Consider the following 27,411-nt stretch of genomic DNA (forward strand, 5'->3'; position numbering starts at 1 on the left):
GGCTTATGCTACAAAATTTATTCAAACAGTAAGGTGGAATGAAATGTTTGCTATCTATTACTCAAGTTTGTAGGGGAAGGCTAACAATTACATAATACACAATAAAATTTTCAATTTGTTCCCAAATTGAATACAAGTGTAACAAACCATATGTATCTGCGGTCAAACCAAATTTCTTGTCAACATGTTTTCCAGCCTAACCTTGCCGTATATATCTCCTGCAAATCGGCCGAGTCGACTGCTTTATATGCTTCGTAAGGTTCCCTCCATATATGTCCTGAAAAAAACAAAGAGAAAAACAGATGAAAATCATAAGCCCTAATCAAGAATGGTTTAATACAAGTTGAATAATGTGTCGTACCTTGACAATATTAGGTTGTCAGTGAACATCTTGTTTCAATCAACTCCCCTAGCAAAGTGGTATGTATACTGCACCAATGAACTTGCATTTCTCTATATCTAGTTTGTACATGTCTGTGTATACTAGCGCTGCATCTCTACTGGATGCTAATACTTTATCAAGGCGGGTAGTGAAGCGTAAAGTTCAGATAAACACTGGAAGATCCAGTCGAGCAACTGTTCTCTTGGAAGTTCCAGTAGGAGTTCAGCCTAAATCACAACAAAATCAAAGATATGTGAAATATGCAGAAATGTACAAGGACTGCACACTCAGAAATTTTATTCTTTCGCTCATCTTTCAATATACGAGTACTCATTTCGGAGAGAAAGTATTTGTGTACCTTGATTGATCCATACTCAAAAACAAGAGAAGTTCGATGAACTTCAGATGCCATTGAATCCATCATCAGCTTGAAAACCTTTTTGCTCATGTTTGTTTTCATTTGAACCATCTTGCCCGAAGCGTATATTGTAGTGATTCCTAAATCTGCAGCCATTCTCCTCACGTATAGCTTCTTCAACAATATTTCCATGGAGTAAGGCTCTTTTCCATATTGGCGACGCAGATTTTCGGTAAATCGAATTAGATTCCAGATATCCTTTTCAGCAGCTTTCTCAGCTTCATTTAAAATTTCCAAGGGATTCTCTAGATAATTTATGTACTCAGAAGGAAGATGTGGATTCAAATTCACATCAAACTGCAAGGAAGGAACTTGAAGTCTTAGACGTGCAGAGCACAAAAAGAAAGCACATTCTATAATAAATAGTAATTCTCACGAAGGATAATGAACTTTGTTCATCACCCAGTGAAAACACTAGGATCTTTACAGTATTAGTACGCAGCCCTACTTGAATTGAACAACTCAAGGGGAAACACTAGGATTTTTACAGTGTAATGAATAACAGATCATGAAAGAGAAAATAGATGGTCAGCAGCTCGCCTGAAAATCAGCTTTATTAAGTTAAAAAATGTTTAAAGTAAGTGATACCTGCACTGAATGGTAAGGAACGGCAATTACACGGTGTTCATCTACCTGGAAGTCAAGAAACAAACTTATCCCGTGAGTTGGGGGAAAGAATCTAGACACATGAACAATGTTTAATTTTCTTTCAATCGTCACATTTCATTCCTCCAAATTATCGTATTCATAACTATACATGCATCAACTAAGCATTACCGAAACAAAATCAAACAAACTAAACATTATTGAGCAACGTTTCCAAAATAGGAAAACAAGCCAAAAACTTTGTCCATTATTCTTAGCATTAGCAAAGAGACCTGTGAATTACCTTGGATAGGCTTTCAAACAGCATTTCAAAGAAAAGATCGATCCCAACATTTCCAACATCCCCTGTTTGTTGCTCACCGAAGATGTTACCAAAGCCTCTAATGGCCATGTCTCTTTCTGCAATTTGAAAGCCTTGGCCGAGATCTCTACATTCTTCTAAAGCAGCAAGCCTTTCCTGAAAAGTTCAATTGCAAATGCAAAATTCATCAAATAAGCAATATAGCAACTCAGAGTCAACTGCATTTAAGTGACATAGGGGATATAGAGTCTACAAATATGAAGTTCAGTATTGAGCAGCATATTACCTGCATTAATTTATTTCAATAAATAGATATAGCTAATACTAGATGAAATAAAGTTGAACGTACAAGTGCTAGATCAGAAAGCAGTGACTTATCCGGGTAAAATAAGTATGCATGAGCCTCTTTATCTGCTCGGCCCACCCTTCCACGCAACTGGCCAGTTAAGTACGTAAATGTTAAAATCACTAATAGAAATTAGAATCAACAATCATACAAATGACAGAGTATCAAAAAAATTAGCATAATATTTGCAGCCTATTAAATCTGAAAACTGCAGTTCAAAGTTTAAAACTTGCACCTATCTTGTGTTTAGCATACTAGTTGTACATTGTTTACTTCATGGGCTATTTTTCTTAGAAGAGAGAAAACTTAGCGCCCTACGAGGTGCAGAAGACACAAGCATTATTCGGTAACATGACCAAAAGGAAAAGAGGAATAACTAAAATGACATTTTGAATCTTTGATTGCCGTAGTCACATACAAAAGATGAGTTTTCAACCTCAATGGATAGCATTAGCAGCAGATGACTAATGCCTATGCCACAACCACAATTTGCCGCAGTGTCAGTCTTAATTTTATCAAAGCTTAATCGAAAATCAGAGAAAGACAGAGAAGATAACAAAACCTGATACAATTGAGCAAGGCCAAATATCTGAACATCTTGAATTATAATGGTGTTGGCATTTTGGATATCAAGCCCACTTTCAACTATATTTGTGCATATTAAAATCTTAATATGCCCCTGTGCAAACTTTTCCATGGTGTCCTCAAGCTGTCTAGAGTATTGCTGCACAAGAGCACAAAAAAAGCAAAAGGTTAAAACATAGCAGTAACTTTATTAAAACATATTTATCCATAGATTGGCATCACCATGAAAGTTAAAGCTGCTGCACCTAAATGGTAAAATATGAAGTGCATCACAAAAAACACATTGTATGTTGGAAATAGGAAGCAGATCAGCAATGCAAATTCAATGATAACAAAAATAAAGCTACTCCTAGACATGTGGATTGCGTAATATATAGGAGGTACAAAACCCAGTTGGGCGATAACAATGTATGCATGAGTGCTCGCAGTTGCAACACATTTACATAATTTAGAATGTAAAGAAAGATCACCTTTCCATGAGCTATTGCAATCTCAACATTTGGAAAGGATTGTTCCAGAAATTCCATAACCTCTTCAAGCCCTGTCAACAGTGCATGTTGCAAGGTTCTGACTATGATTTTCCATGTTAACATATGTGTAGATCAGACAAGAAAAAATTGTAATGAAATTACCCTTAATACGAGGCAAAACATAAAACACTTGGCCACCACGGTCCAACTCATGGTTAATAGCAGAGGTTACCCTCTCTTTTGTGTATGCAGAAAGATGGGTTTTTATTGGGACCCTCTCCGGAGGTGGTGTTGATATCAAACTGCAGGCGATGCAAAAAAAAATTAAGGAAAGAAATCCACACAAAGATCATAAATGAAACCAAAAAGCACATCTACCGAACCATATATCATCAGTAATGTTAGATCTATATTTGACCATTCTTTCTCATTTACAATATTAGATTATATAATGCAGCCAGCTGAACCAAACTGCAAAATGCTACAGAGTATTAAATTCATTTCAACTCACAGATCAAAATTTACTTTAAATGAGATTACCTGGCATCACGGAATCCAGTCAGTGCCAAATAAAGAGTTCGTGGAATAGGTGTTGCTGAAAGTGTGAGCACGTCAACAGAAGTTTTGAATGAAGCGATCCTCTCTTTCTGTTTAACTCCAAATCTCTGGAAAGCAAAGAGGGATACAAACACTCAAACGTCTCTGGAAAGTTTCTAAATTTCCAATTAGGTAATACAGGTTACTGAAGAGAGTCAAGCAGGACGAATGTTTGAGCTTCTGTGAGTTTTCAAGTAAACTGCTTTAAAGTCTAGAAAGCATAAAGAATTGGTGAAATTACTCTTGCTAAGATAATCATTGAAAAGAAATCAGAATGCCAAAGCCATCAGCATCTCCTAGCGTTTGGTTATATTCATGATAGAAACATAATAAACTTTTGTTTTATAGATTAACCTTCAATTCAACAAATTACATGTCACAGAATCAACCCAGTTTTAAAATTTCTACTACAAGAGTTTGGCTCTAAGTCATCAGGATGCATACTGTAGTTACCAATCAGAATGGAAAGCCTGAGAAGCGGGTGATCTAGAAGTATATTTTGCACAATTACGAAGCTTTTGATCTCAATCAGTGCAATTTATGAATGTGCATACGTATGTTAAAGTTAAAAAACAAAATCATTTCATGTATATGGAAGAGAAGAAAGAGGCAAAACCTGTTCCTCATCAACAACAAGCAGGCCAAGGTTATTATACACAACACGATCACCCAGTAGCGAATGAGTCCCAACTATAATGTCCAGCTCACCATTCTTAATCATCTGTAGATGTGTCTCTTTCTCTGACTTGGTCTTGATGATTTAATAGGATGAATCCCATGGAAAGAAGTTAGTATGACATGGAACAAAAACAATTCAGTAAAATTACAAGATTATGCATTTAGGTAAAGAACAAGTATACAATATTGTGGAAAGACTGAAAACACTAGAAAGAATTTCCAAAATTAGACCTGCAAGGAATAAGTTGAAACTTGTGCAGAGATATTCTGCTATCCAAATATAACAAGGTTGGGCATTAACATTCTAGCTTCCAGAGCCCATCATTATGCTGTAAGTGTATAAACAGCATATATTAGGTAGCCATGTCTCTTCATTCTACCCATTAAATCCAACCAGGTGATATGTCAAGCTTAAAACAGGATTCTTTCTGATAACAGATGCACCAAACCAAACAGAAAACCTTAACTTACACCAAACCTAAACAATACCAAAGCACAAATTCCACCCAAGCCCGAACCAGAACCTGAAAACCAGATGTTGTGAACAAGAAGTTTCTCTTTTGATGATATAATGCTTCACTTAGCATTCAGTGTAGGTGCATTCAACTAATGAAGCATCAAGATGTCTAAGATATAGGAAAATACCATGTTGCTATGAGATAGGTATAAACCACTTTTTTAAAAAAAAATCCACATGGCATAATGGAAATATTTTCATACCTGAAACCTACTTAGAAGTCCAATCCTGATATTATGATAACTAGAGAACCTCTCTGAGATAACATCAAAATGTTGTTTGGCGAGCACTATTGTTGGGGCTAAAACCATTGCCTGTTTGCCAGCTGAGACCACACAAAATATGGCACGTAATGCAACTTCAGTTTTACCAAAACCAACATCCCCACAAATCAGTCGGTCCATAGGGTTTTCTCTCTCTGTCAGATCCCTTTCCACATCCATGAACGCCTAGGTGAGAATCTAAATTGTGAGAGAAATGAGCATCAACCATGCCAGCTATGTTGAAAAAACTACTGATTCAACATGAAGAGAATATTTAAATAAACAACATCTGCCTAAGGAAATTGAGGAACTGGACTACTAATGGCAACTGCATATATGTAATGCATTTGTATGGAAGTATATTGAGAGTGGTGGACTAAACTGTTACTAGGCTATTTCAGGGTCCTCAAAAACTTGATGCTTTCAGAACAAAAACCATAAGGCCATACTTATTACCTGTTTCTGATCGGGAGTTGGTTCGTATGGGAACTGGGAAGTAAATTCAGACGTGGCAGAAACTTTTGGGTAGGGAGGCCGTTTCTGTTTGAGTCTATGTAAGTACAGCTCCATCAGGTCAACAACCATTTTCTGAACAGCAACTTTACCCTTTATTCTTCTCCTCTCCCATGTAGTGGTGTCATTCAATTTGCTCAATGTCCGTGGCTTTTTGGTTTCATTTGGGCTGGAAGCAGAAAACAGAAGATTAATCAGCATCAAATAATTGGCAACTCCATAAAGTATGGCCAAGCTTTGAAACTAATACAGATGCTTTGGGGACATATACCAGTTACAAAGTCCTGAAGAATTCACCATAGTTTCGGACCATCCTAGCATGATATATGGGCATCTAGCTAATTAACAAGACTTAAAAGGCAAACAGTAGACAAGCTACGAAATCATGGCATTACCTGAATAAACAAAGCACGAGCACAACCAGTAGAGTACTTACATAAACAGAAATTCGTAATGTTTCTATACTATCAAGCGACAACTGAAATAACATTCAGATCATATTGCAGAAATCAATAGCAAAGAAATTATGGGTCAGTGAGTAAAGGAGGCGAAGCAATGTAATCCAAAAGAAGAACCTACAGATTGTAGCGGTATAGCATGCGTGATGCCTGCTTAACTGGTAGCTTGGCCATTCCATCAGCATACTCTATGAAAACATACTCAATTGGCTCGGATGAAGCTCCTTTAGGAACATCATATTTAACGCCGACAAAACGCCCGATTCCAACTTTCTTGTGAACCACATAGTCTCCGGAGCGGAGGCTATAAGGATCCACCTTATAACTGAAGGCGGATGAGGCGTCGCCGCCCACCCTTTCCCCCTTGAGCTTCTGCAAACCCCTCTGCTGTTGCTCCTTCACCTTCTGAATGTACATGTCGGCCTCCTTGGCGTCCATGGACGGCCTCGACGGCTGAGACTCCCTCTTGCAGTGCTCACGCCGGATCCTCTCATTCAGCAGCGATATGGAGTCGCGCCGCTCGCTCTCAACCGGAGTCCTCCGAGTTCTGGAGATTCCGGCGCCGTTGGTGTCGCGGGTCACCGGCGGCGACCACAGAACCCCTCTCGCTCTCACTCTTAATCTGAAGCCAAATCGAAACGAGTGTTTTGCGTCAGCCCCGAGCCCGTCATTAAAATCTCTCCACTTGAGGAACGGAGCGCAATTGACTGCGTCCATGGACGACAGTGATAAACCATAGATTCTTGGTGATGCCATTACATTCATCAATGAAGGAGGTTTTGGATTTGAGGAAGATTTTGGCGCTCTCTCAGCTCCTCTTGAGTCTTGACCATATTATCTCTTCTTTCCGTTAGATATTTTCTACTTATCTATTACTCTTATATTAACACTCGCATTTCTTCTTTTCTTTTTTCTTTAAAAAAAAAAAAAAAAAAACCTCACATTTTGGAGCATTTTATATATGTAAGGATTATTTTAAATAAGTTGGTTTATAATGTAAGTTGGATCCACTATTTATAATAGGGTTAATAGCCAAAAAATACATGAAGTTTGCCCGAATTTGCAAATTGCACATGACCTTCAAAATTGGCCTCAGAATACATGACCTTTTGATTTTATCGTGATTTGCACACGGCGAGAATTCCGGCTATAATTAAAGTTGACCGGCAACGACGTGGCAATACGCGTGGCATTTTTAATGCTGTGGCAATACGCGTGGCATAAAAATTAAAAACAATGTAATTTTTTTATACATGTGGCATAAGAGAGGGAGAGAGATACAGAGAGAAAGAGAGAGATACAGAGAGAGAGAGAGAGATACAGAGAGAGGGAGAGATACAGAGAGAGAGAGAGAGATACAGAGAGAGAGAGAATCGCCGGTGACGAAGCTGATGAACTCCACGCGCATGGATAGAAGGATTGTGGCTTCAGATCTGGGGATTTCTTCCCATTTGACTCCGATTTTCCCTCACCACTCCTTCGATTTCATCCGGCTCGACTTCGATTTTGGAAGGTTGGAGGCGGAGGAGGATTGTGGGGAATTTGTGGATTTGGGGGTTCTGCAAATTTGGGGATTGTCGGCTCTTCACTACTGAAATTCGTGGCATGGTGTAGTGCTTGTGTCGTGTCGTCGCGTTGTGTGGTGTTTGTGTCGTGGTGTGGTGTTTGTGTTGTGGCTGGTGGAAGGCGGCGGCTGGAGACGAGGCCGCGCTGTGCGGTGCGGCGAAGATGGAGAATGGCGGCGGATGGAGGATGGAGGTTCAGGGAAAGGGGCGGAGGATGGAGGACGGCGGTGAGGCAGCGGAAAGAAAGCGAGCGATGGCCTGTGACGGAGAAGAAGACCGCGCTGTGCTCGGCGGTGGCGGTGGTGCTCGGCGTCTGGAAAAGACGGCGGATCTGGAGACGGCGGAGAAGAAGACCGAGATTTTCCTCTTTTTTCTTTTTTTTTTAAATTTTACTCACTCAAGAAACGACGTCGTATTACTTGCCCGGCGGTTAGTCCACGTCTGCAATTTCCGGCAGCCACGTCAACTAGGCTTAAAGTTATGGTCAACGCATGTGCAAATCACGATAAAATCAAAAGGTCATGTATTCTGAGGCCAATTTTGAAGGTCATGTGCAATTTGCAAATTCGGGCAAACTTCGTGTATTTTTTGGCTATTAACCCTTTATAATATTAGTATTCCACCCGTGCACACGCACAGGGTAAATTATTGTAGTTTTTTTATAACGTTAATTGATTATAGTACTCCCTCCGTCCCACGAATCTTGACATATTTTTCTTTTTGGGCCGTCCCACAAGTCTTGACACGTTTCCTTTTTGGGTAATAATTATTACATTCTCTCTCCTACTTTATCACTTTTATTATATTCTCTCTCCTACTTTATCACTTTTATTACCTTCTCTCTCCTACTTTATCAATTTTATACTTTATTAATTACACACTTAAAACACTAATCTACAACTCCTTAATTCCCGTGGCGAACCCAAACGTGTCAAGACTCGCGGGACGGATGGAGTATTAATTAACATTATATTGTATTAAAATAATAAATAAAAATTATTGTGTTATATTGGAAAAAAAACACATAACCTTTAACTAAGTAAATAATTTTTTTAAAAACATAATTATCTACAATCTCGGTCATGATTAGGCTTGTTGAACGGTTCGAGTTTGGATGCCCGAACCAAAATTTTCAATTAGTAGTATTCAAGCATACTTGCTTCTATTTCAATTAGTTGAACTCAAACTCAAACAGAGGCATCATGTAATTGTTACAATAAGTTGTAAATTTATAATTTATTGATTAGCACAAAAATAAATTAAATTAGTTTTTAGAATGGAAACAATGAACAAAAAGACTCATAGCCGCATATTTTTCTTTAGAGATCGAACAAATTCTTCATCAATCAATTAAAACTAAGTGTCTAAATTGACTTGATTAGTTAACAGGCCATTAATTAATTGAGTAGATTTAGATCACTAATAAATCAAGATTATAGGATGTGTACGATCACTGTGCGTCTTGAGAGTATTTGCGGGCACAGGAGGTTGAAGTAGACTACGGTATGCGGTCTGCCTAAGTTCAATATCGGGTCTATCTAGGTCTAAATGCTTCTCGGTTTAATTGCATGCTCTGAGGTATCATATTGCATGGTTAGGTCGAGATGGTTTAATGGTATAGGGTGTCTCTTATCTTAAAGACACTTAAGGATATATTTTCTTAGATGAGGGAAGTGCACGTGCCAAGTGAGAATGAGGGCATAGGCCATTGGTAAGTTATAACTGGTAGACACAACATTGTAATGAATATCTTGACCAATGAGCGAGTGTAAGAGATTATCCACAGATTTGACGTCTTGACCATATTGCCTTTTATTATTGATATTTATGTTAAATGTTTTCAATTTATTTTATTATTTCAAGTCAAGTTTAGTTTAGTTTGAGAGATGTCTCGTGACTAGGACAATAATCCACCCCAACTTTTTTCTTATTTTTGTTCGTGACAAGAGACGAGCTGCGCCAACTCCCTGTGGGATCGACCCTTGCTTACCATGAGGCACTACGCCTGTTTTGGGCAAGGTTATAAATTTATTTGTACGTTGACCAATACGACAGCTTCGATTAAAACCCGAAGTACAGTCGCGTCAATATTCATTTTGCACAAATGAATGACTAGCTCACCTTATACTATATTAATATTTATATGCACAATAAACAACTATATACATACATGTGAGTGTTTGTGTGTGCGAGCGAGTAATGTTTTACCGAAGAACTAACTTCTTTCAACATAAAGCTTGCTCATATGGTTGGTGTATATTAGAGGTAGGGCTGTCAAAATGGGCCGAAAATGGCCCAGCCCGATGGGCCCGCCCGTAGTTTTGGCCGGGCTGGGCTAGGATTTTCAAGGCCCAAAAAAATCGGGCCTCCCTGGCCCGGCCCATGCGGCTCGCCGGGTCACCCGGCCCGCGGGCCAAAAAGCCCGCCGAGCTTTCGGGCCTAAATCGGCCCGTCAATATAAAAGGTAAAAATTTTGAAAAATTATATCTCCTCTCAAATTCCAATGGACCCAACCCAATCTAAGTCCATTTATTCAATTGACGACAATGACGAGTCGAAGTCTAACTTAGGATTTAAATAAGCAATCAACAATCAATATTAAATTATTTTTACTTGAAAGATTTATTTATTTTTGGTGCTTGTTATTTGATTCCAGTTGATTTGATTACTGTATTAATTAATTTGTGCATAAATCGTTTTCAGTTTTTGCAATTAGTTTTTGTTTTTTACTTGTATTCATATTGTTTACATTTAGTTTGTCATATTTGTTTACATTTAATTTTAGTCAATTACGTGATTTAGATGTAGATTGTTTAAGCCCCTTTTTGTTTCATCGAATTGTTTTTCAATTTTTTTCTTTAAATTTGATTTAATTTATTAATTTTTGGAAATAAATATACATATATATATATATATATATATTAATTTATCAATTTTTGGCCCGTTTTGGCCCGACCCGCCCGGCGGCCCGTATAGGGCCGGGCTGGGCTTCAATGTTCAAGGCCCGCTGAAATTTTGGACCGGCCCGACCCGGCCCAAAAAATTGCCTAGGCCCGCTGGGTTGGGCCGGGCCGGGCCGGCCCGCAAGGTTTGATAGCTCTAATTAGAGGCAAACATAAAAAAATGTGAATAAGCCAACTAACACATATACCAAGTCATTTATGACATCTATAAAGCATATGGAACCATCAACTTCTCTACTGCAGATTATTCCCTCCCTGCAATATTCGTAATTCAAAATAAATACACAATCTGACAAAACAAAAACACGTTACCCCAACAAGGCAAGAATTATGACTAACAACTTTCTGAGTAATTCAAAAAGTTCGGCGATCACCTATTTTACTCTAAAGCTCTCACGATTTCGGCGATCTTTGCGGCAATCGTCATTTTCCCCATTCATTCGGCATTTCTTCATTTTCGCTCGTTTCTTCTATTCTCGAGCCCAATTATCTCTATTCTTGATCCTCATACATACTCTATCATAGTTGCTATTCCAAAATACTCAAATGTGTATAAATTTGACATCACAAAATAAAATAAAATTTTATCAAAAGACATCACATAAAGTGCATAATTCCAACACAACACACAATTTATAACCAATAAAAATAATGCAAAATGATGTTTTATATTGTATACTAGTTGATGTCTTTGTTGTCAAAATCATCCTGGAAGGAGTTGAAGAAATCCGCATCGGTAGAGATCCAAAATCGATCCATTACCGAAATGATCTAAGGATAAATCGATGTTGTTGATGTCCATTGCCACCGTGACACCACTGCTCTGCTCCTCCGCCTCCCCGAAGTAGTTTATTGCCATCGTCTTTATTCTGCCTTGTGATTTCTCTCGGAAGTCATTGTTTGTGGAGCGCATTTTGCAAAATGAAAGTTTTGGTTTAGTTTTGTGAGATAAGGCAAAGTTTGTTTTTGCAAAGTCATTCCTTACAATTCACGCAAACCGCATGCACTCGTAGATAGGGCTTACATGGAATCACGTGCATATCATCTTCAATTCGTCATTTGTCCTCTTATGACAAGGGTGTAATTTCATTGTCAAACTTATGACTATGAGACACAACCATGTAATTCCCTCACGATGTTCAGCGTTATAGATCATTCTGGTATATCCGAAGTCTACAGCCCTATAAAGCTTGATGATGGTTTCCATCCAACGGGAGGTTATCTTCGTGGGAACACTTGTATTGGCAAAGTGTCTTACCCAACGTACATTGACTATTCAAAATATAGTCTACTAAATCGGTGCACCAACTGTTTGGCCACCTTTTACTATTGGCATGCGTGTCGACATCAGAACTATTACGCATATTACTTCTCATCACAAACAATTAATTTATGGTATCTACAATTATATTTTATCTATCAAACATAAAGACACAATACTAATTACCTCTAATCCACTACATATATGTTGACTTAAACTATCTTGTGATATGCTAACATGCCTAACAAATAAACTAATCAACTCTTATGAGTCGTCTAATTTGAGTGATAATGCATATATGATTGATGAAATAATTCACCTTAAATATAAATGTTTAGTTTGCATGATTGAGTCTATGATTGATAACTCGATATGTATCTAATCATTAAAATGAGTTATTATTTATCACTTCAAAATTAGATGAATTATTTAATCACTTCTCCAATCATATCAATATATCTATCATATTCATCAAACCAAACAATATATGCAAAGACTTAGGGTGTGACTGGTATAGAGTATAAGTATTTTAATGATCATTCCTACGTTCATGAATCATTCCAAATCCCATGGCTGGTACGGATTTTATAATGGGAATAAGCATTTCATCGTCATCATTCCCGATGGAATGCTTATTCCCATTAATATGGGATTAGCCATTCCTCTCCTCCCCCATGATATTGTGTATTCCCACGTATATGAGATTACTCAAAAATAACTTTTATTTTCTTTTTCAATGAAACTTTCTTTACTTACTTATTATTTTGACAAATTTAATCTCACATAATAATAATAATAATAATAATAATAATAATAATAAATAGTTTAAAAATAATTGTAATAATAATAGAAAAAATAATAATATAAAAGTAATAATAATGAATAAATAAATAGTCTAAAAATAATTGTAATAATAATATAAAAGTAATAATAATGAATAAATAAATAAATAAATAAATATTATAATTATTCATTTTAATGATTTATCATTATTTTCTTATCATTATTTATAATAATAATAATAATTATTATTATTATTATTATTATTATTATTATTATTATTATATTTATTCTATTTCATTGCTATCCATTAATTCCTTGTACATATTAGCCATATAAATCATATATTTCATTGTATTCCCATGCCATGGAAATTATATATTTCATGTATTCCCATCATTTATCATTCCATTCCCAAATCAATTCAATTTTGGTGTTGATTTTGACTGCTCGAACTGCGAACTTCCGCGATAGAATCAAAATTTTGTAAATCGAGTAAATTGAGACGGGTCATTTTTTACATTTAAGGTTGTTTATCATACCACATTTTTTTTTTGTCTTTTTTTAAAGAAAAATCTTATATTTTTTAAAAGTGAAAAACTTGGAAAAAATATTATACACTCACACAAATATTTCATGAATTAGAGTAAAGAGGAAGAAAATAAAAAAAGGCTACCCAAAATTTCTTTTTATGTTATTCAGAAAAAATTATCGACTACAATATGTGAAAAAAAAAGGAAAAAAAAAAGTTTTTCATTTTTTCCATCAAAGAGAAAATAGTAAAATTACAACAATCATTTCCAAAGTGAAGTACGTTCTAGTTCGAAACAAAACGGTAAGCGATATTTACTTCCCTATCCAAGTGAAACCTTACATTAGCATAGAGTTTTGATTTCTGCATGCTAAGAGTCATCGAGCATACTTAAAATCAGTAAAATAAAAAAAAAATCCTTAAAACACTCAAATACAACATCAAAATATACTTTTGTATCAGCGTCACATCATAAGAAAAAAAAAATAACAATATTGCAAGATTTTTGAAATTTGAAGTAATCAAGTCAATTTTGGGAAGTTAAGATTCTTGAAGGTAGTGAATCCTCCGTCCACAACGAGGTTATGTCCCGTCACGAATTTGGCGTCATCCGAAGCCAAATACAATGCGGCCCGAGCCACATCCTCCTCTTCACAAATGGCCCCCTTCAGCTCCCCTAAGCCCTTGATCATCCCTACTATCTCGTCCCTCGTCGCACTCGGCATTATTTTACGAAGCTGCTCGACCACTAACGGCGTCGGAATAGGAGACGGCGAGATACAGTTTATCCGAACCCCGTGTCCACAAAGTTCGCTTGCCAGGGACTTAACCATCCCCGGTATAGCAAACTTGGACACGGTGTAAGGGTGCGGGCCGCACCCGCCCAGCAGCCCGCTTATACTGGCGGTGCACAGGATCGAGCCCGAGCCCGCGGGGACCATGACCCGGGCCGCGTGTTTGATCCCGGCCATGGTGCCCCGCACGTTCACGGCCATGACCCGGTCGAATTCGTGGAGCTCCAGATCAACAATACTAGGCGGGAAGGCGGAGCCCACGATTCCAGCGATGTTGCACATGACGTCGAGCTTGCCGTGGCGGGCCACGGCCAGGTCCACGGCGTCGGAGATGTGGGCCTCGACGGCGACATCGCAGGGCACAAAGTGGGCTTGAGGGCCCAAGTCTCGAGAGGCCTGAGGGCCCAATTGGGTATTGATATCGGCAATCACGACATGGGCGCCTTGTTGGATGAATGCATGTGCCGTAGCCTTTCCAAGCCCGCTAGCGCCACCGGTTATGAGAGCTACCTTGCCTTCAAGGCTGCATGTGCATGCCAATTCACAATTATCCAAATATTTATTGTAAGTAACAAACAAAACAAAAAACTATGTCCCTCAAAAAAAAAAAAAAAAACTATGCATATGCTGTGGAATTATTAATTCGACAGCTGCTCATCATATATGTATGTTTTAGAATGTCTGTCGATAATGTGTACTACTGTCTATTGATAGTAATTTTGAACAGCTGATGCATCACTTTCTTCAAATGTTGTTGCTCATTGTTTGTCGACCAACTTTAATATTGTTGTTGCCTCTTTTATACTCCCTCCATTTCATTGCAAGCGACGCACAATTTTTGGACACATAAATTAAAAAAAGAATGTAAATTGGTTAAAAGTATTATTTGTAGGATTAGTTTTATCACTTATAAAATAGATAACTCCCTCAAAAAAAATTTATAAAATAGATAACTTATAATGGAAGTAGAACATAAGCCACTTATAGCGAGCTGAAGAGAGAGTATATATATGCTTATAATTAATTTGGTTTGATAGATAACATAGATTAAATAATTGATAAGTTGATAAGATTAGAGAATGATAAATAATCAATCCATAAATAAATAATTGCATAACAAATCAATTAAACACTTGACTAAACTAGCAGAGAATGTGTACATAACACATATATATATAATCCATCAATTTCTCATTAATATATTGTTAGAGTTGAATAGTTGTAGAGAGATAACCATTCTTTCATGGTTAATATAAAATTGAAGATGTCCCCAATGGGACACCAAGCGATGCGAACTCCTATCTACGAACGGTGAGGTCCAGGGTTCAAACCCCACCGCTTCCCCTCCCACAAAGTAAAAAAAAATAAATATAAAATCGAATACATATTTGTAATTGATGTAGTGATGAAAGATAAAATCATGTAGATTTTTAATGTATATTTCAAGAATTAATATATAGTATTTCCAGAGAAAAGGGAAGCGAAATCACAAATATTTTTTTTTAATATAGCGGTGGAGATGAAGTAGATTCAAGTAGATTTCTTTTAAAAAATTATAAATTAGTATATTCTTTTAAATTTTTAGCAATTTAGAAGATATAATATAATATAATATATTCTTCTAAATATATTTTATTTGATAGAGATATTTATTTATAAGCCTTATCAAATAGCTATATATATATGTGTGTGTGTATTAAATAGATTTAATGTAATATCTAATGAATTAATATATTCTTATAAATATATAACATTTCTTTTGTAAAGTCACTCTTAAAATAAAATACTAGTATGTAATAGGTATATAATAAGCAATCTGCATTTTGTGCTCAAAATACTTTTTCTATTAGTACGAATTAAATTACTATTATATAATCTATATATATATATATATTATATAAAGAAGCAGTTTAATGGAAAAATGGTTAACGCTAAATTTTTAACAGAATCTTATTAACTATTTAACGGCAGTTTACTCACATTATTTACAGCAATTTCCTCACGTTAAATTAACTCTGTATCCCACTAACCACAATGTTGACCAACTTAAAAGATAAATATAAAATTAAACATGTATATATCTATTTAAGTGTCAGTTAGAGACATACTTATCCACTACTCTAAAATTGACAACTAAATAAATAAAGCAATCAATTTATTATTTTGAAAACAGGATCCTGCATCCTTAAAAAAAAAAAAAAACCAAACAAACAAACAAATAGGATCCTGCATGTATCACTACAAATTTGTACATTTCATCACTAGCATGTGTTTTTTAAAACACAAACCTTCATATAAATTTTCAAAGATATATGCACCACCTCCACATGTATTTTTGATATACTCAATATCTAACAAAAACATACACAAAAATAAGTAAATATAAAGCGCATCAACGATGAAATAATATTGCACTATTAAAATTAAAATTCTAAAATTGTTAAGCTTATTTAAATCTAATTTATTAAAATCTACATATTGTAAAATAAAGTTGAATTTGATTCATGAAAAAATATTCACTATAGTAAAATTCTTTTCTAAAATATGCTTCTTAAATTTAATATAGTATAAAAATCATGAAAAATAAATTTAAAACGAATAGTTATGAAAAAAAATTAAAATTTAAAATATTTTATTTCATCTCTATTCATTAAAATTTTACGACTTTTTTTATTTATGTTTGTGCATTAAAATATTTATTTATTTATTATGACATGTAATACCCTATAATAATAATGTGTAATGCTAATTTTCACCATCGAATAATTTTTAAATTTATTTAATAACTGAAATTATCATTGAATTTTATACAAAGTTGAAAATTTATATTTTCAAATTCATGATTTTATTGAGTAATTGACATGAATTATTTTATTTTAATTTTTAAACATGATTCATATTTATTTATATTTTGATTTTATTTAATAATTATATTTATTATTTAAATATATCGTTTAATTTCCACGTTGATCGTGCATTTCACGAATGGGTGTACTAGTAATACTTTAACATTCAAAACAAACGCTTCCTTTCTAATTACAACGACACCGCCACTTAGGCCTAAAGGCTATGTTTATTCATAACCAAGCACAATCGGTTGTGAGAAGAGAACAAAAAATATAAACAAGAAAAATATATAAAATATTGATAGAGAGAATAATCGGAAATAAGAAAATGCTATTTGGCATTTTATAATTTTAAAAATATGATAATAATAATAATAAAAAAGGAAAAATATTTATATTGTAGTGAGCTATTAATAAAGTATAAAAATTATAGAATTTAATTAAATTATACTATGTTGTATATGTGGAAGAAAGATAAATTATTTTTTTATAAAGCATTTTGATCGTGAAAATATCTAATTTTCTAGGAGAGAGTGACACAAATTTTAAGAAAAAAAAGTTGTTGAGTGCATTAAAGTAGAGAAAAAGTTGTTGAGTGTATTGAGATTGATGAAAAGTTATTTTAATTAGTATTGAGAGTAGTGGAGTATAATCCAAAATAGTCCGTCCCAATAAAAGTGGCCACATTTCCTTTTTGGGTGTCCCATTAAAAGTGGCTACTTTCTAAAAATGGCAAAAGTTTACTTTAATTAAGTCAACAATTATTCACTAATTTGGTCAACAATTGTAGGACACTTTCTAAAAATGTCAAAATTACTCACTAATTTGGTCAACAATTGTAGGCCACTTTCTAAAATTACTCACTAATTTTGGTGGGTCACACTCAATTAAAACATAACAATCCCCTTCTTAATCTCCGTGCCCAAAAAAAAGTGGCCACTTTTATTGGGACGGAAGGAGTAGTAATTTATTTTGTGGACTTCCCAAAAAGAAAAAGTAGAAAGTTCTTTCAGAAGGGAGTATTATGTATTCAAATATTTTATAATTAGTGTTCGTACCCCCAAAAAGCTGCATTTCCCTTTGTTTCAGGCTTCGGTCCTTATTTTTAGATTTTAGTCTCTCTTTTTTTCTCAATCAATCCAATTTGAAAAGATTGCATGTGTTATGTGTTTAATTATTATTATTTTTTTCCGAAAAGACAAAAAAAATATATATTTGAGAGAGGACGAGAGTCCAAAAGTTAAGAAAAAATGAAAGAAATAACTGCCTGTCAAAACTTGAGAGTTGAAATTTTGAGCTTTGAATTAGGAGAAAAATATTTATTTTCATTTTAATTTGTCGTACCTCAAATTTAAAATCGTGGATCCGTTTCTAGTATTGGGACATGGGGGACTCTCAAAATATATAAGAGAGATCAAGATCTGGATTTAAATATAATTAAATTACAAACATATATGCTACTCCTGAATATCAACATACAAACAGATCTTGACCCGTCTTACCAATGGCGGAGCCAGGATTTTTTTTGGGGGGGAGGGGGCTGAACTGTTACCCGAAAATTTTTTTGGGGGCATTCAATACATTTTAGACATTTTTTACTAAAATACAAATATAATAATAATAATAACAACATTTTCATAGATAATATAGTTCAAAACATTTACTAAAATTTTTTTTGGGGGTATTCAATACATTTTAGACATTTTTTTTACTAAAATACAAATATAATAATAATAATAACAACAACATTTTCATAGATAATATAGTTCAAAATATTTACTAAAATTTTTTTTGGGGGCATTCAATACATTTTAGACATTTTTTTACTAAAATACAAATATAATAATAATAATAATAACAACATTTTCATAGATAATATAGTTCAAAACATTTACTAAAATTTTTTTTGGGGGCATTCAATACATTTTAGACATTTTTTACTAAAATACAAATATAATAATAATAATAATAATAACAACAACATTTTCATAGATAATATAGTTCAAAACATTTACTAAAATTTTTTTTTGGGGCATTCAATACATTTAGGCATTTTTTACTAAAATACAAATATAATAATAATAATAACATTTTCATAGATAATATAGTTCAACATTTACTAAATTTTTTTTGGGGCATTCAATACATTTTAGACATTTTTTACTAAAATACAAATATAATAACAATAATAACAACATTTTTAGACATATTATAAAAATAAAAAATAATTTTTTTTTTTTTTCAAAATTTGGGGGGAGCCCCCCTGGCTACGCCCCTGCGTCTTACCACTATACAAATTTTCGTGTTATGACAAAAGTGTAAGTTTTATCTAAACTAGAGGGATCAGCAATAATGCAGAAAGTGGGACATATATTAATCTGCTGTTGTTGTTTCAGCTTCAGACATTAATTGATTATTAAAATGCATACATTACTTTTTGTATTCATCCGTTGACTTTAATAATCATCCCCCTTTATCCTGAGCTTCAAAAATAAATACTAAATAAATGAATAATTCCTGCTGGGTGGTGATCCCTGTGCTTTTTTTTTTTCTTTTTCTATTGGGTTTCTCCTCTCTCGAGTATCTAGGAATTTTTTAAGACTACATTTGTTAATTTACTAAATTTATTTCCACCGCATTATAACTCAAGACTCGGGGACGATGTTTTTAGAATAAATTAATTTCATTACAATTTAGTTTTTTTTTTCTTTTTTAAAATATGACTCATCTGAAATCATGATTTCTATATATAATCACAAAAGTGTGTATACTTTGTCATCCTCCACTCACAACACTATAAATGAGTATAAATCTCTTTCTTCACTTATCAACATTCTTAAAACCCATGTTTGGAAAAAGTGTGCCGACTCTTTCGAGATTGAGAGAGTACCTATGCAATCTAAAACATCAACTTAATTTATTTAATTTTTAGAATACAATGAATAGCAATTAACATAACAAAAAGGAGATCCATCCATCCGAGAGAGTTGACCAAAACCATTTATTCTTTTGTTTAGAAAAATGAAAAGCAATTTTGTTTAATAGAAAAAACAAAAAGGGATATCGATGATGAAGGCGGCATGCAAAAGCGAAAGACAGCGAGGAAAAAATGAGTAAAGAAATGCAAGCGTCGGCATCAAAGCCTTAAAAGCCGGCACAAAACTAGGGACCGCATCGTTTTTTTTATCTTTAACCATTTCTTTATATTAATTAATTTTTTAGAGAGAGAGAGAGAGAGAGAGATGCATGGCAATGGCAGTAGCAGTGGGATAGCAAATTAATTTAGGAGGAATTGAAGAGTGAAATACCGTAGAGAAGCGGTGCTGGAAAACCTCCTTCTAATCTGCTTTTGTGAATGTGATGTGCATCTGCGCAACGCATGCAAAAAAGGCATATTCTTAATTGAGCATATATAATGATGATGAAGCATATTACAAAAGGCAAAGGGAAAAATAATTAGAAACACAGACAATCAGTTTTTACTTTTTGAAATTTGAATCAACTTAATTGTACTTGTACACACACAGACATACCTGCTCAGTAATCTAAGCATTTCCAACCCTAGCTTAGCACTCTGTTTCTCCCAGACCAAACTTCTCATTACTACTACAATAACACCTCTCTCTCTCTCTCTGTATATATATCATATATGGTTTTGTTTTTACGTGTGTTGTGAAAAACGATATATAATATGTGGGGAGGGAGGTGGGAGGGGAAGAATATTAGGTAGGATATGTAATGGGGCCCAGTCCAGCCCGGCCCGGCCAGTCTCTCTCTCTCTCTCCGATTAATCAAAAAATTTAAACTATTTATGTTAGTGAGGAGAGGAGGACCAACCTAACTAGTAGATTAGGGTCCAGCCCGGTCACGCGCTACTACAATGCCTCTTTCTTTCATATATTATCACGTTTCAATGGCTGACATCATAATTTCGCGATTTGAATATCGTCACTACCTATTTAAAATGAATTTTTTAAACAGAATTCTAAGAAAGCTGTGTATTTACCTTTTTTTTATTATGTGTTATTGAGATGGCAAATGGGTGGATTGGGCCAACCCGGCCCGATCCACCGTGATTTTGGAATTTATCAGGGTTGGCCCATAAATTGATTGTGATGCAATTAATCAAGTCCAGCTCAATTCTATTCGGGTCATTGGGTCAAACTAGCTCAGTGATTTATTTATTTTTTTCTTAATTTTTATATCATATAGGAATGGGCAAACTCACGGTGACGACAAAAATCATATAGGAATGATAATACTCACTCAACCATGTAGGAATTCATAAAAATAAATAATTTAAATGCATGTAGCATAAATATATATTTAATTAACTTATACTCCCTTCATTATGTAAAAATAGTTCTAATTTTTCTTTCTGAAGGTCCACAAAAATAGTCGTATTCTATTTATAGACACTACCTACAATAAATTACCCTCCATATATTAACTTATTTACCTATTTTAGTTACCATATGGTGGGATCATCTCTCTACTCACCATACAATTAACTATCATTATTAACACTATCTTTATGGTGGGACCCTTTCTCCACTCATAACATACTTAATCAATTTTATTAAAAAATCCTTGTCACTCTCTCTTAGGACTATTTTTAGAGGACGGATAGAGTACTTCGTATTTAGCTCAAGATATAATATTTTCCCTATTTAATTCAAATCTAAGATTCCTTAATTAATGAATTAGCATAAGAGTGAAGTCTCAACGTGAATATATTTTTAATTTATTTTTTATTTAAATTTTCTCAATATATAATTATATACGTAAAAAAAAAATACTCCCTCATATTCAAAATGTAGGTCATCCTAAGTTCTTTCACACAATTTAATAAAAAAATAATTTTTACCAAAATTAACCTTATTAATGATAATTTAAGTTAAATTAGTAATCATGAATTTGTTGAAAAAGAGAAGACTTTTTCTCGTCTTCTCCAACTCAAATGACACAGGAGTGTGGATTGTTTGTCTTTGAACTCATTTTCTTCCCAACACAAAAGATTGATTTATCTTCTCATCCAAATTTGATTTGGAGGAAAAATTAAAACAAAAGGGAAAAATTATGTAAAACAATTCAACAAAATTTCAAATTGCTTTCAGTGAAGATGACGATTGATTTTTCACCATCCTTCAAATATGGCCATTACAAAGATACTCCCTCCGTCCCTCAAATAAGTTCCTCCTTTTCCTTTTTGGGACGTCCCCTAAATAAGTTCCTCTTTCTTTTTTTCCATTTTTGAACAACTACCCCACCACTAATATTAATACTTTATTTATTCTTACTTTTCACTTTTTCACCACTTCCAATACTAATTATAACACATTTTCACATTTTCACCACTCCCAGTACTAATTATAACATATTTTTCTCCACTATCAATACATTTTACCATTTTCCCTTAAAACCCGTGCCGTCCCCAAAGAGAAACTTATTTTGGGGACAGAGGGAGTATTTCTTAACATCCCCACACATGGATTCAAATTTTTCCATTGATTTGAACCAACCTCCTCCAATTATCTGTTGGGTATCGGTCCTCGACGTCATTGGCATATGACTTCCACTTGAGGCAATAGCAAAGCAGCAACGCAGCAATAATAATGAAATAACAACAACGCAGCAACACACCAATAATTCCGCAATGAAAAATCACAAAGAAGAAAGGAAAAACAAGAAGCACAAAGAAGAATCAAGAGACTCTCGGCTCAGGTACAACCCTCTTGATTATGCACATACACAGCCACGAAGAATCACGATGGAACGTTTCTCTCGCCGACTCGTCAATAACCCAACAGCCTTTCACGCCCTCACCGGTAGCACCTCCACAAAGGATGAATCACAGATTTACAAAGTTGCAGCAAGTACGAAGGGAAGAACACAAAGCTATCTCTATCTCTCTTACCATATACTCACACCTTACAATTGCAGCAATGGACTCCTTAAAAAAAACCCAAAGGAAAGCTGCAAAAGTAAGGTTGCAAAGAAGGAAAAAGAAGTGCAAATAAAGTTATTGAAAACAGATGAATATGAAAAAATCGATAATAAATAAATAAATAAATGAAACATCGCAATATTGATGTGCATGTACGGTAGTGGTAGTAAAATACTAAAATATTCTACTCCATAAAAGAACTTGTTATAACCGGGTACACGATCGAGATATTACAAAATATTTATTTTGAGAAATTACGACTCAAAATAATTGAAAATATTACAAAGTAAATAATTTGAGAAATTACAACTCAAATAATTTGATACAACTGAAATACACTGTATAAATAAATTATACGTATAAACAAAGTCGAGTTGAGATGAATCTCTTCCCGCAAGAAGATTATCGCCCCGGTAGTGCTCTTCGGTTTGGCGTATCTTCCCCAAAGGTAAAACGACTACGTCTCGTTGGATGTAGCACCACAATCCGGCGAGCTCCGGCGAACTAAATAGGATCAAGAACTGAGCAAAGTGTTGTGCAGAGGGTGTGTGTGTAGAATTGGCAGAATGCAGTATTTCTTGGTGTTCTTCGGGTGTTTCTGCATGCTCTCCACAAGCCTATTTATAGACATGTGGTAAGTATGAATTCAATACATTGAATTCCACTCCGACGGCTGGAAGCCGTAAATGTTGAAGATGATGGCCGGTGGGCGCAGTCATTGAAGAAACTCAGCTGCAAAATTGGAGTTGCCATGCAGAAGTCGTAACTTGCGTGCTTCTGCTGCTGCTTCTTTTTTCTGCTGATGTGGGCTGGTGCTGGGCTTGGGAATTAAATTCTGTTGGGCCAAGAAAATAATTCTGTTGGGCCAAAAATTAAAAGCCCAATGGAGTTGGTCCAAAAAATAGTTTGGGCCCCAAACACCACCCCAAAGCACCAATTGCCAAGATCCAAGTCCTTGGCCGCGGCCCGTACCCGACCCACCCGTCCGGCGGCGGCGACGACGTCGTCGTCCGTCCGATCGATCGTCGGCGGCGCGCGTGTGTGTGTGCGCGCGAGGCTAGTACTTAGATCAAGCCCACTAGCAAGCCCACAAGTCAATTTATCAACTCCATGTGCTTTGCTATTCTTATACATGAAAAACATCTCTATGTTTTCCAATGTGGGATAACATAACAAATGTTATTTTCCCTCTTCAACATCCAAACTTTGACATACAATATCTCACTCATCGGAAATCGGTTTTGAGACTTCAAGTATATCACGTTGATCTACTCGAGATGTAGATTAACATACAATCATTATTTTAATTAAATAATAAATATTTAATTAAATAATAATTTTCAGATATGGCATAAAAGCATAAAACCATATTTCCAACAATCCCCCACATGAGTGAGAAAACAGTATGCGAAAGTATACAAACACTTAGCTCAGTCCTCTTAAGATACAACATTGCATTTGGAAAGGTAGCTTGTGGCTTTGAACCTGCCATAGTCAATATTATCGAGTATACCGGCGGCCTAGTGGATTGTGTTCCTTGAACTAGTCCTCCTCGGTGTATACTTAGTCAATAATATTGACACAATATTGCTTCAATCCTTATTCGTTCTCACGTTTGTGTCCATTACAGGCCTTGGAACACCTCTTTGGATTCATAAGTGTTTCAATCGAAGCGGCCCCACTTCACACTTACATAGGTGACTCTTAACTCAAGTATCCTGCTATACTTGTCCTCTTCGAGGAGTTCTAGAGTCATTAAAAGTCAAAGACTTAACCTCACCACGTGCAGGTTTCCGAACACTCACTGTTCTACAAGGAATAGGCAATTCGAGTGTTCAACACACGGATTTTCATAGCTTAGTTGTCCCATTGAACCAAGTTCTTGGGATCCTCCAGTCATCATGGTTGGGTTGCCACTATGATTATCCTTAATTTGTGGACTTCAAACCCATTCCCCCTAACAGTTTATACATCTGATCTCGATGGATACTTTTTGTCAAAGGATCCGCTATGTTATCAATTGATCTTATATAATCAATTGTGATAACTCCACTAGTGATCAGATGTCTCACGGTATTATGACGTCGACGAATATGTCTCGACTTACCGTTATACAAATGATTTTGTGCTCGTCCGATAGCAGCTTGACTATCACAATGAATTATCACGGACGACACAGGTTTCGACCAACATGGAATATCCTCGAGGAAATTTTTAAGCCACTCGGCCTCTTCACCAGCTTTATCCAAAGCTATGAATTCTGATTCCATGGTCGATCTAGCAATACATGTTTGCTTCTTGGATTTCCAAGACACAGCACCACCCCCCACAGTGAATACATAACCGCTCGTTGAAAACGAGTCTTTGGCATCAGATATCCAATTTGCATCACAGTACCCTTCAAGTACAGAGGGTTCCCTAGTATAATGAATCGCATAGTTTTGAGTATATTTCAAATATCTCAAAACCCTTTCAAGAGCTTTCCAATGTTCATTACTAGGGTTAGCTGTAAAGCTGCCCAACTTGTTGACCGAGCATGCTATATCGGGACGAGTGCAATTTGTTAGATACAACAAGCTCCCAATAATCTTCGCATATTCTATCGCGTCAACAGGTTCTCCCTTGTGTACACTCAAATGCACACTAGGTTCCCATGGTGTCTTAGCTATTGGCTTGTCAAAAGCGTTGAATTTCTTTAACACTTTCTCAACGTAGTGAGATTGTGTTATAGTAATACCATCAGGTCTTCTTAGAATTTTAATTCCAAGGATAACATCAGCTAAGCCCATATCTTTCATGCTAAAATTTTTACTTAGCATGCCTTTGGTTTCTTGAATCACTCGGGAATTACTTCCCATGATGAGCATGTCATTTACATAAAGACAAACAATAACATATCCGTTATTAGAATTCTTAATGTAGACACATTTATCGCACTCATTGATTCTGAATCCATTTGACAACATTACACTGTCAAATTTTAAATGCCATTGAAGCGGTGCTTGCTTCAACCCATATAAAGACCTTTGAAGTTTGCATACTTTGTGTTCTTGCCCAGGTACTACAAACCCTTCAGGTTGCTTCATATATATTTCATCTTCCAACTCGCCATACAAGAACGCAGTTTTCACATCCATTTGGTGAATCTCGAGATTGTGCAAGGCAGCAATAGCGAGAAGCATCCGAATAGATGTTAGTCTGGTCACAGGTGAATAGGTATCGAAGAAATCGTACCCTTCTTTCTGCCTGAAACCTTGAACGACAAGTCGGGCTTTGTACTTATCTATAGTACCATCAGATTTGTACTTCTTCTTTAGGATCCATTTGCATCCTAAAGCTTTACTTCCAGGTGGTAGATCCACTAACACCCAAGTATGATTCTGCATAATGGAATCAATCTCAATATCGATGGCTTCTTTCCAGAGAGCTGCATCTGAGCCAGACATAGCTTCTTTAATCGTCACCGGTTCGCCATCTAGCATCAAGACAACATAATCCGGTCCATAGACATTAGCTTTTCTAACTCGTTCCCCACGTCTCGGTTCTACATCCATAGGTTTAGACCTTGGTCTTTTCCTATTAGGTGGTACATGATTAGAACCCGTGGCATCATCTACTTTAGTAGAATTACTAGCTACTTCCATAGGTTTAGAACCTGTAGCATCACCATCAACTCCATCATTAGAGTTCGATGTACCTTTATCCTTGTTAGGATAGATATTTTCAAAGAATATAGCATTCCTTGATTCTATCGTTGTCCCAACATGTATATCAGGTATCTCCGATCTGTGCACTATAAAACGATAGGCACTGCTATTAAGTGCATGACCAATGAAGATACAATCCACCGTTTTAGGTCCTATTGTAACTTGCTTTGGTAAAGGCACTTCTACCTTGGCTAAACACCCCCACACTTTGAGGTATTTATACGAAGGTTTCCTTCCTTTCCATAGCTCATAGGGAGTTACATCTTTCCCTTTGAGTGGAATCTTGTTCAAGATATAGTTGGCCGTTAAGACAGCTTCCCCCCACATGTTCTGGGGTAATCCTGAACTAATCAACAAGGCATTCATCATCTCCTTAAGAGTTCGATTCTTGCGTTCAGCAACGCCGTTAGATTGTGGTGAATAAGGAGCCGTCGTTTGATGGATTATACCACTTTCGTTGCATAATTCAGCAAACGGAGCTACATATTCTCCACCTCTATCACTTCGAACCATCTTAATTCGACATCCAAGTTGATTCTCGGCTTCATTTTTGAAGTTTCTAAAAGCTTCAATAGCCTCATCTTTACTTTTCAATAAGTAAAGGTAACAATACTTTGTGCAATCGTCTATAAAGGTGATAAAGTACTTCTTGCCCCCTCTAGTTTGCACGAACTTTAAATCACAAACATCGGTGTGAATAAGTTCCAATGGTTGAGTGCTCCTTTTTACCGATTTAAACGGTAACTTAGCCATTTTGGCTTCAACACAAACTTCACATTTTTCTTGTGAGTTGTATTCATCAACTTTTAGTAAATTCATTTTTACTAATCTCTTTATAGCATTTAGATTAACATGTCCAAGTCTACAATGCCATAAATCAGA

The 27,411-nt window shown here is 35.4% G+C and overlaps 2 protein-coding genes across 2 annotated transcripts; both read right to left on the bottom strand.

Moving 5' to 3' along the window:
• Positions 1–34: 34 nt before the first annotated feature.
• Positions 35–6,983, bottom strand: LOC131015970 (ATP-dependent DNA helicase At3g02060, chloroplastic). The gene is made up of 14 exons (XM_057944488.1): positions 6,256–6,983; positions 5,620–5,845; positions 5,104–5,349; positions 4,322–4,456; positions 3,649–3,773; positions 3,271–3,410; positions 3,109–3,179; positions 2,616–2,777; positions 2,057–2,143; positions 1,690–1,863; positions 1,389–1,433; positions 741–1,097; positions 362–609; positions 35–277 (listed from the first exon to the last, which is right to left on the bottom strand). Exons 1-13 carry the CDS (start codon positions 6,897–6,899, stop codon positions 508–510), a joined length of 2,514 nt encoding a protein of 837 aa, XP_057800471.1. The 5' UTR covers positions 6,900–6,983; the 3' UTR covers positions 35–277; positions 362–507.
• A 6,660-nt stretch (positions 6,984–13,643) lies between these two features.
• On the bottom strand, positions 13,644–20,655 carry LOC131016000 (zerumbone synthase-like). The gene is made up of 3 exons (XM_057944544.1): positions 20,409–20,655; positions 20,184–20,243; positions 13,644–14,552 (listed from the first exon to the last, which is right to left on the bottom strand). Exons 1-3 carry the CDS (start codon positions 20,474–20,476, stop codon positions 13,757–13,759), a joined length of 924 nt encoding a protein of 307 aa, XP_057800527.1. The 5' UTR covers positions 20,477–20,655; the 3' UTR covers positions 13,644–13,756.
• Between the last annotated feature and the right edge of the window lie 6,756 nt (positions 20,656–27,411).

Source organism: Salvia miltiorrhiza, chromosome 3, assembly GCF_028751815.1.
Source record: "Salvia miltiorrhiza cultivar Shanhuang (shh) chromosome 3, IMPLAD_Smil_shh, whole genome shotgun sequence".
Classification (NCBI taxonomy): Eukaryota; Viridiplantae; Streptophyta; class Magnoliopsida; order Lamiales; family Lamiaceae; genus Salvia; species Salvia miltiorrhiza.

What these genes read in the sequence shown, in the direction of transcription:
- LOC131015970 (XM_057944488.1), bottom strand. Translation starts at nt 6,899, where the DNA reads ATGAATGTAATGGCATCACCAAGAATCTATGGTTTATCACTGTCGTCC. An exon ending in TTGCAATAGCTCATGGAAAG is followed by an intron (nt 2,778 to 3,108) that starts GTGATCTTTCTT and finishes GCTCTTGTGCAG; the next exon opens with CAATACTCTAGACAGCTTGA. An exon ending in TGTTTGAAAGCCTATCCAAG is followed by an intron (nt 1,434 to 1,689) that starts GTAATTCACAGG and finishes CTTGACTTCCAG; the next exon opens with GTAGATGAACACCGTGTAAT.
- LOC131016000 (XM_057944544.1), bottom strand. Translation starts at nt 20,476, where the DNA reads ATGAGAAGTTTGGTCTGGGAGAAACAGAGTGCTAAGCTAGGGTTGGAA. An exon ending in ATGCTTAGATTACTGAGCAG is followed by an intron (nt 20,244 to 20,408) that starts GTATGTCTGTGT and finishes TGCGTTGCGCAG; the next exon opens with ATGCACATCACATTCACAAA. An exon ending in TCCAGCACCGCTTCTCTACG is followed by an intron (nt 14,553 to 20,183) that starts GTATTTCACTCT and finishes ATGCACATGCAG; the next exon opens with CCTTGAAGGCAAGGTAGCTC.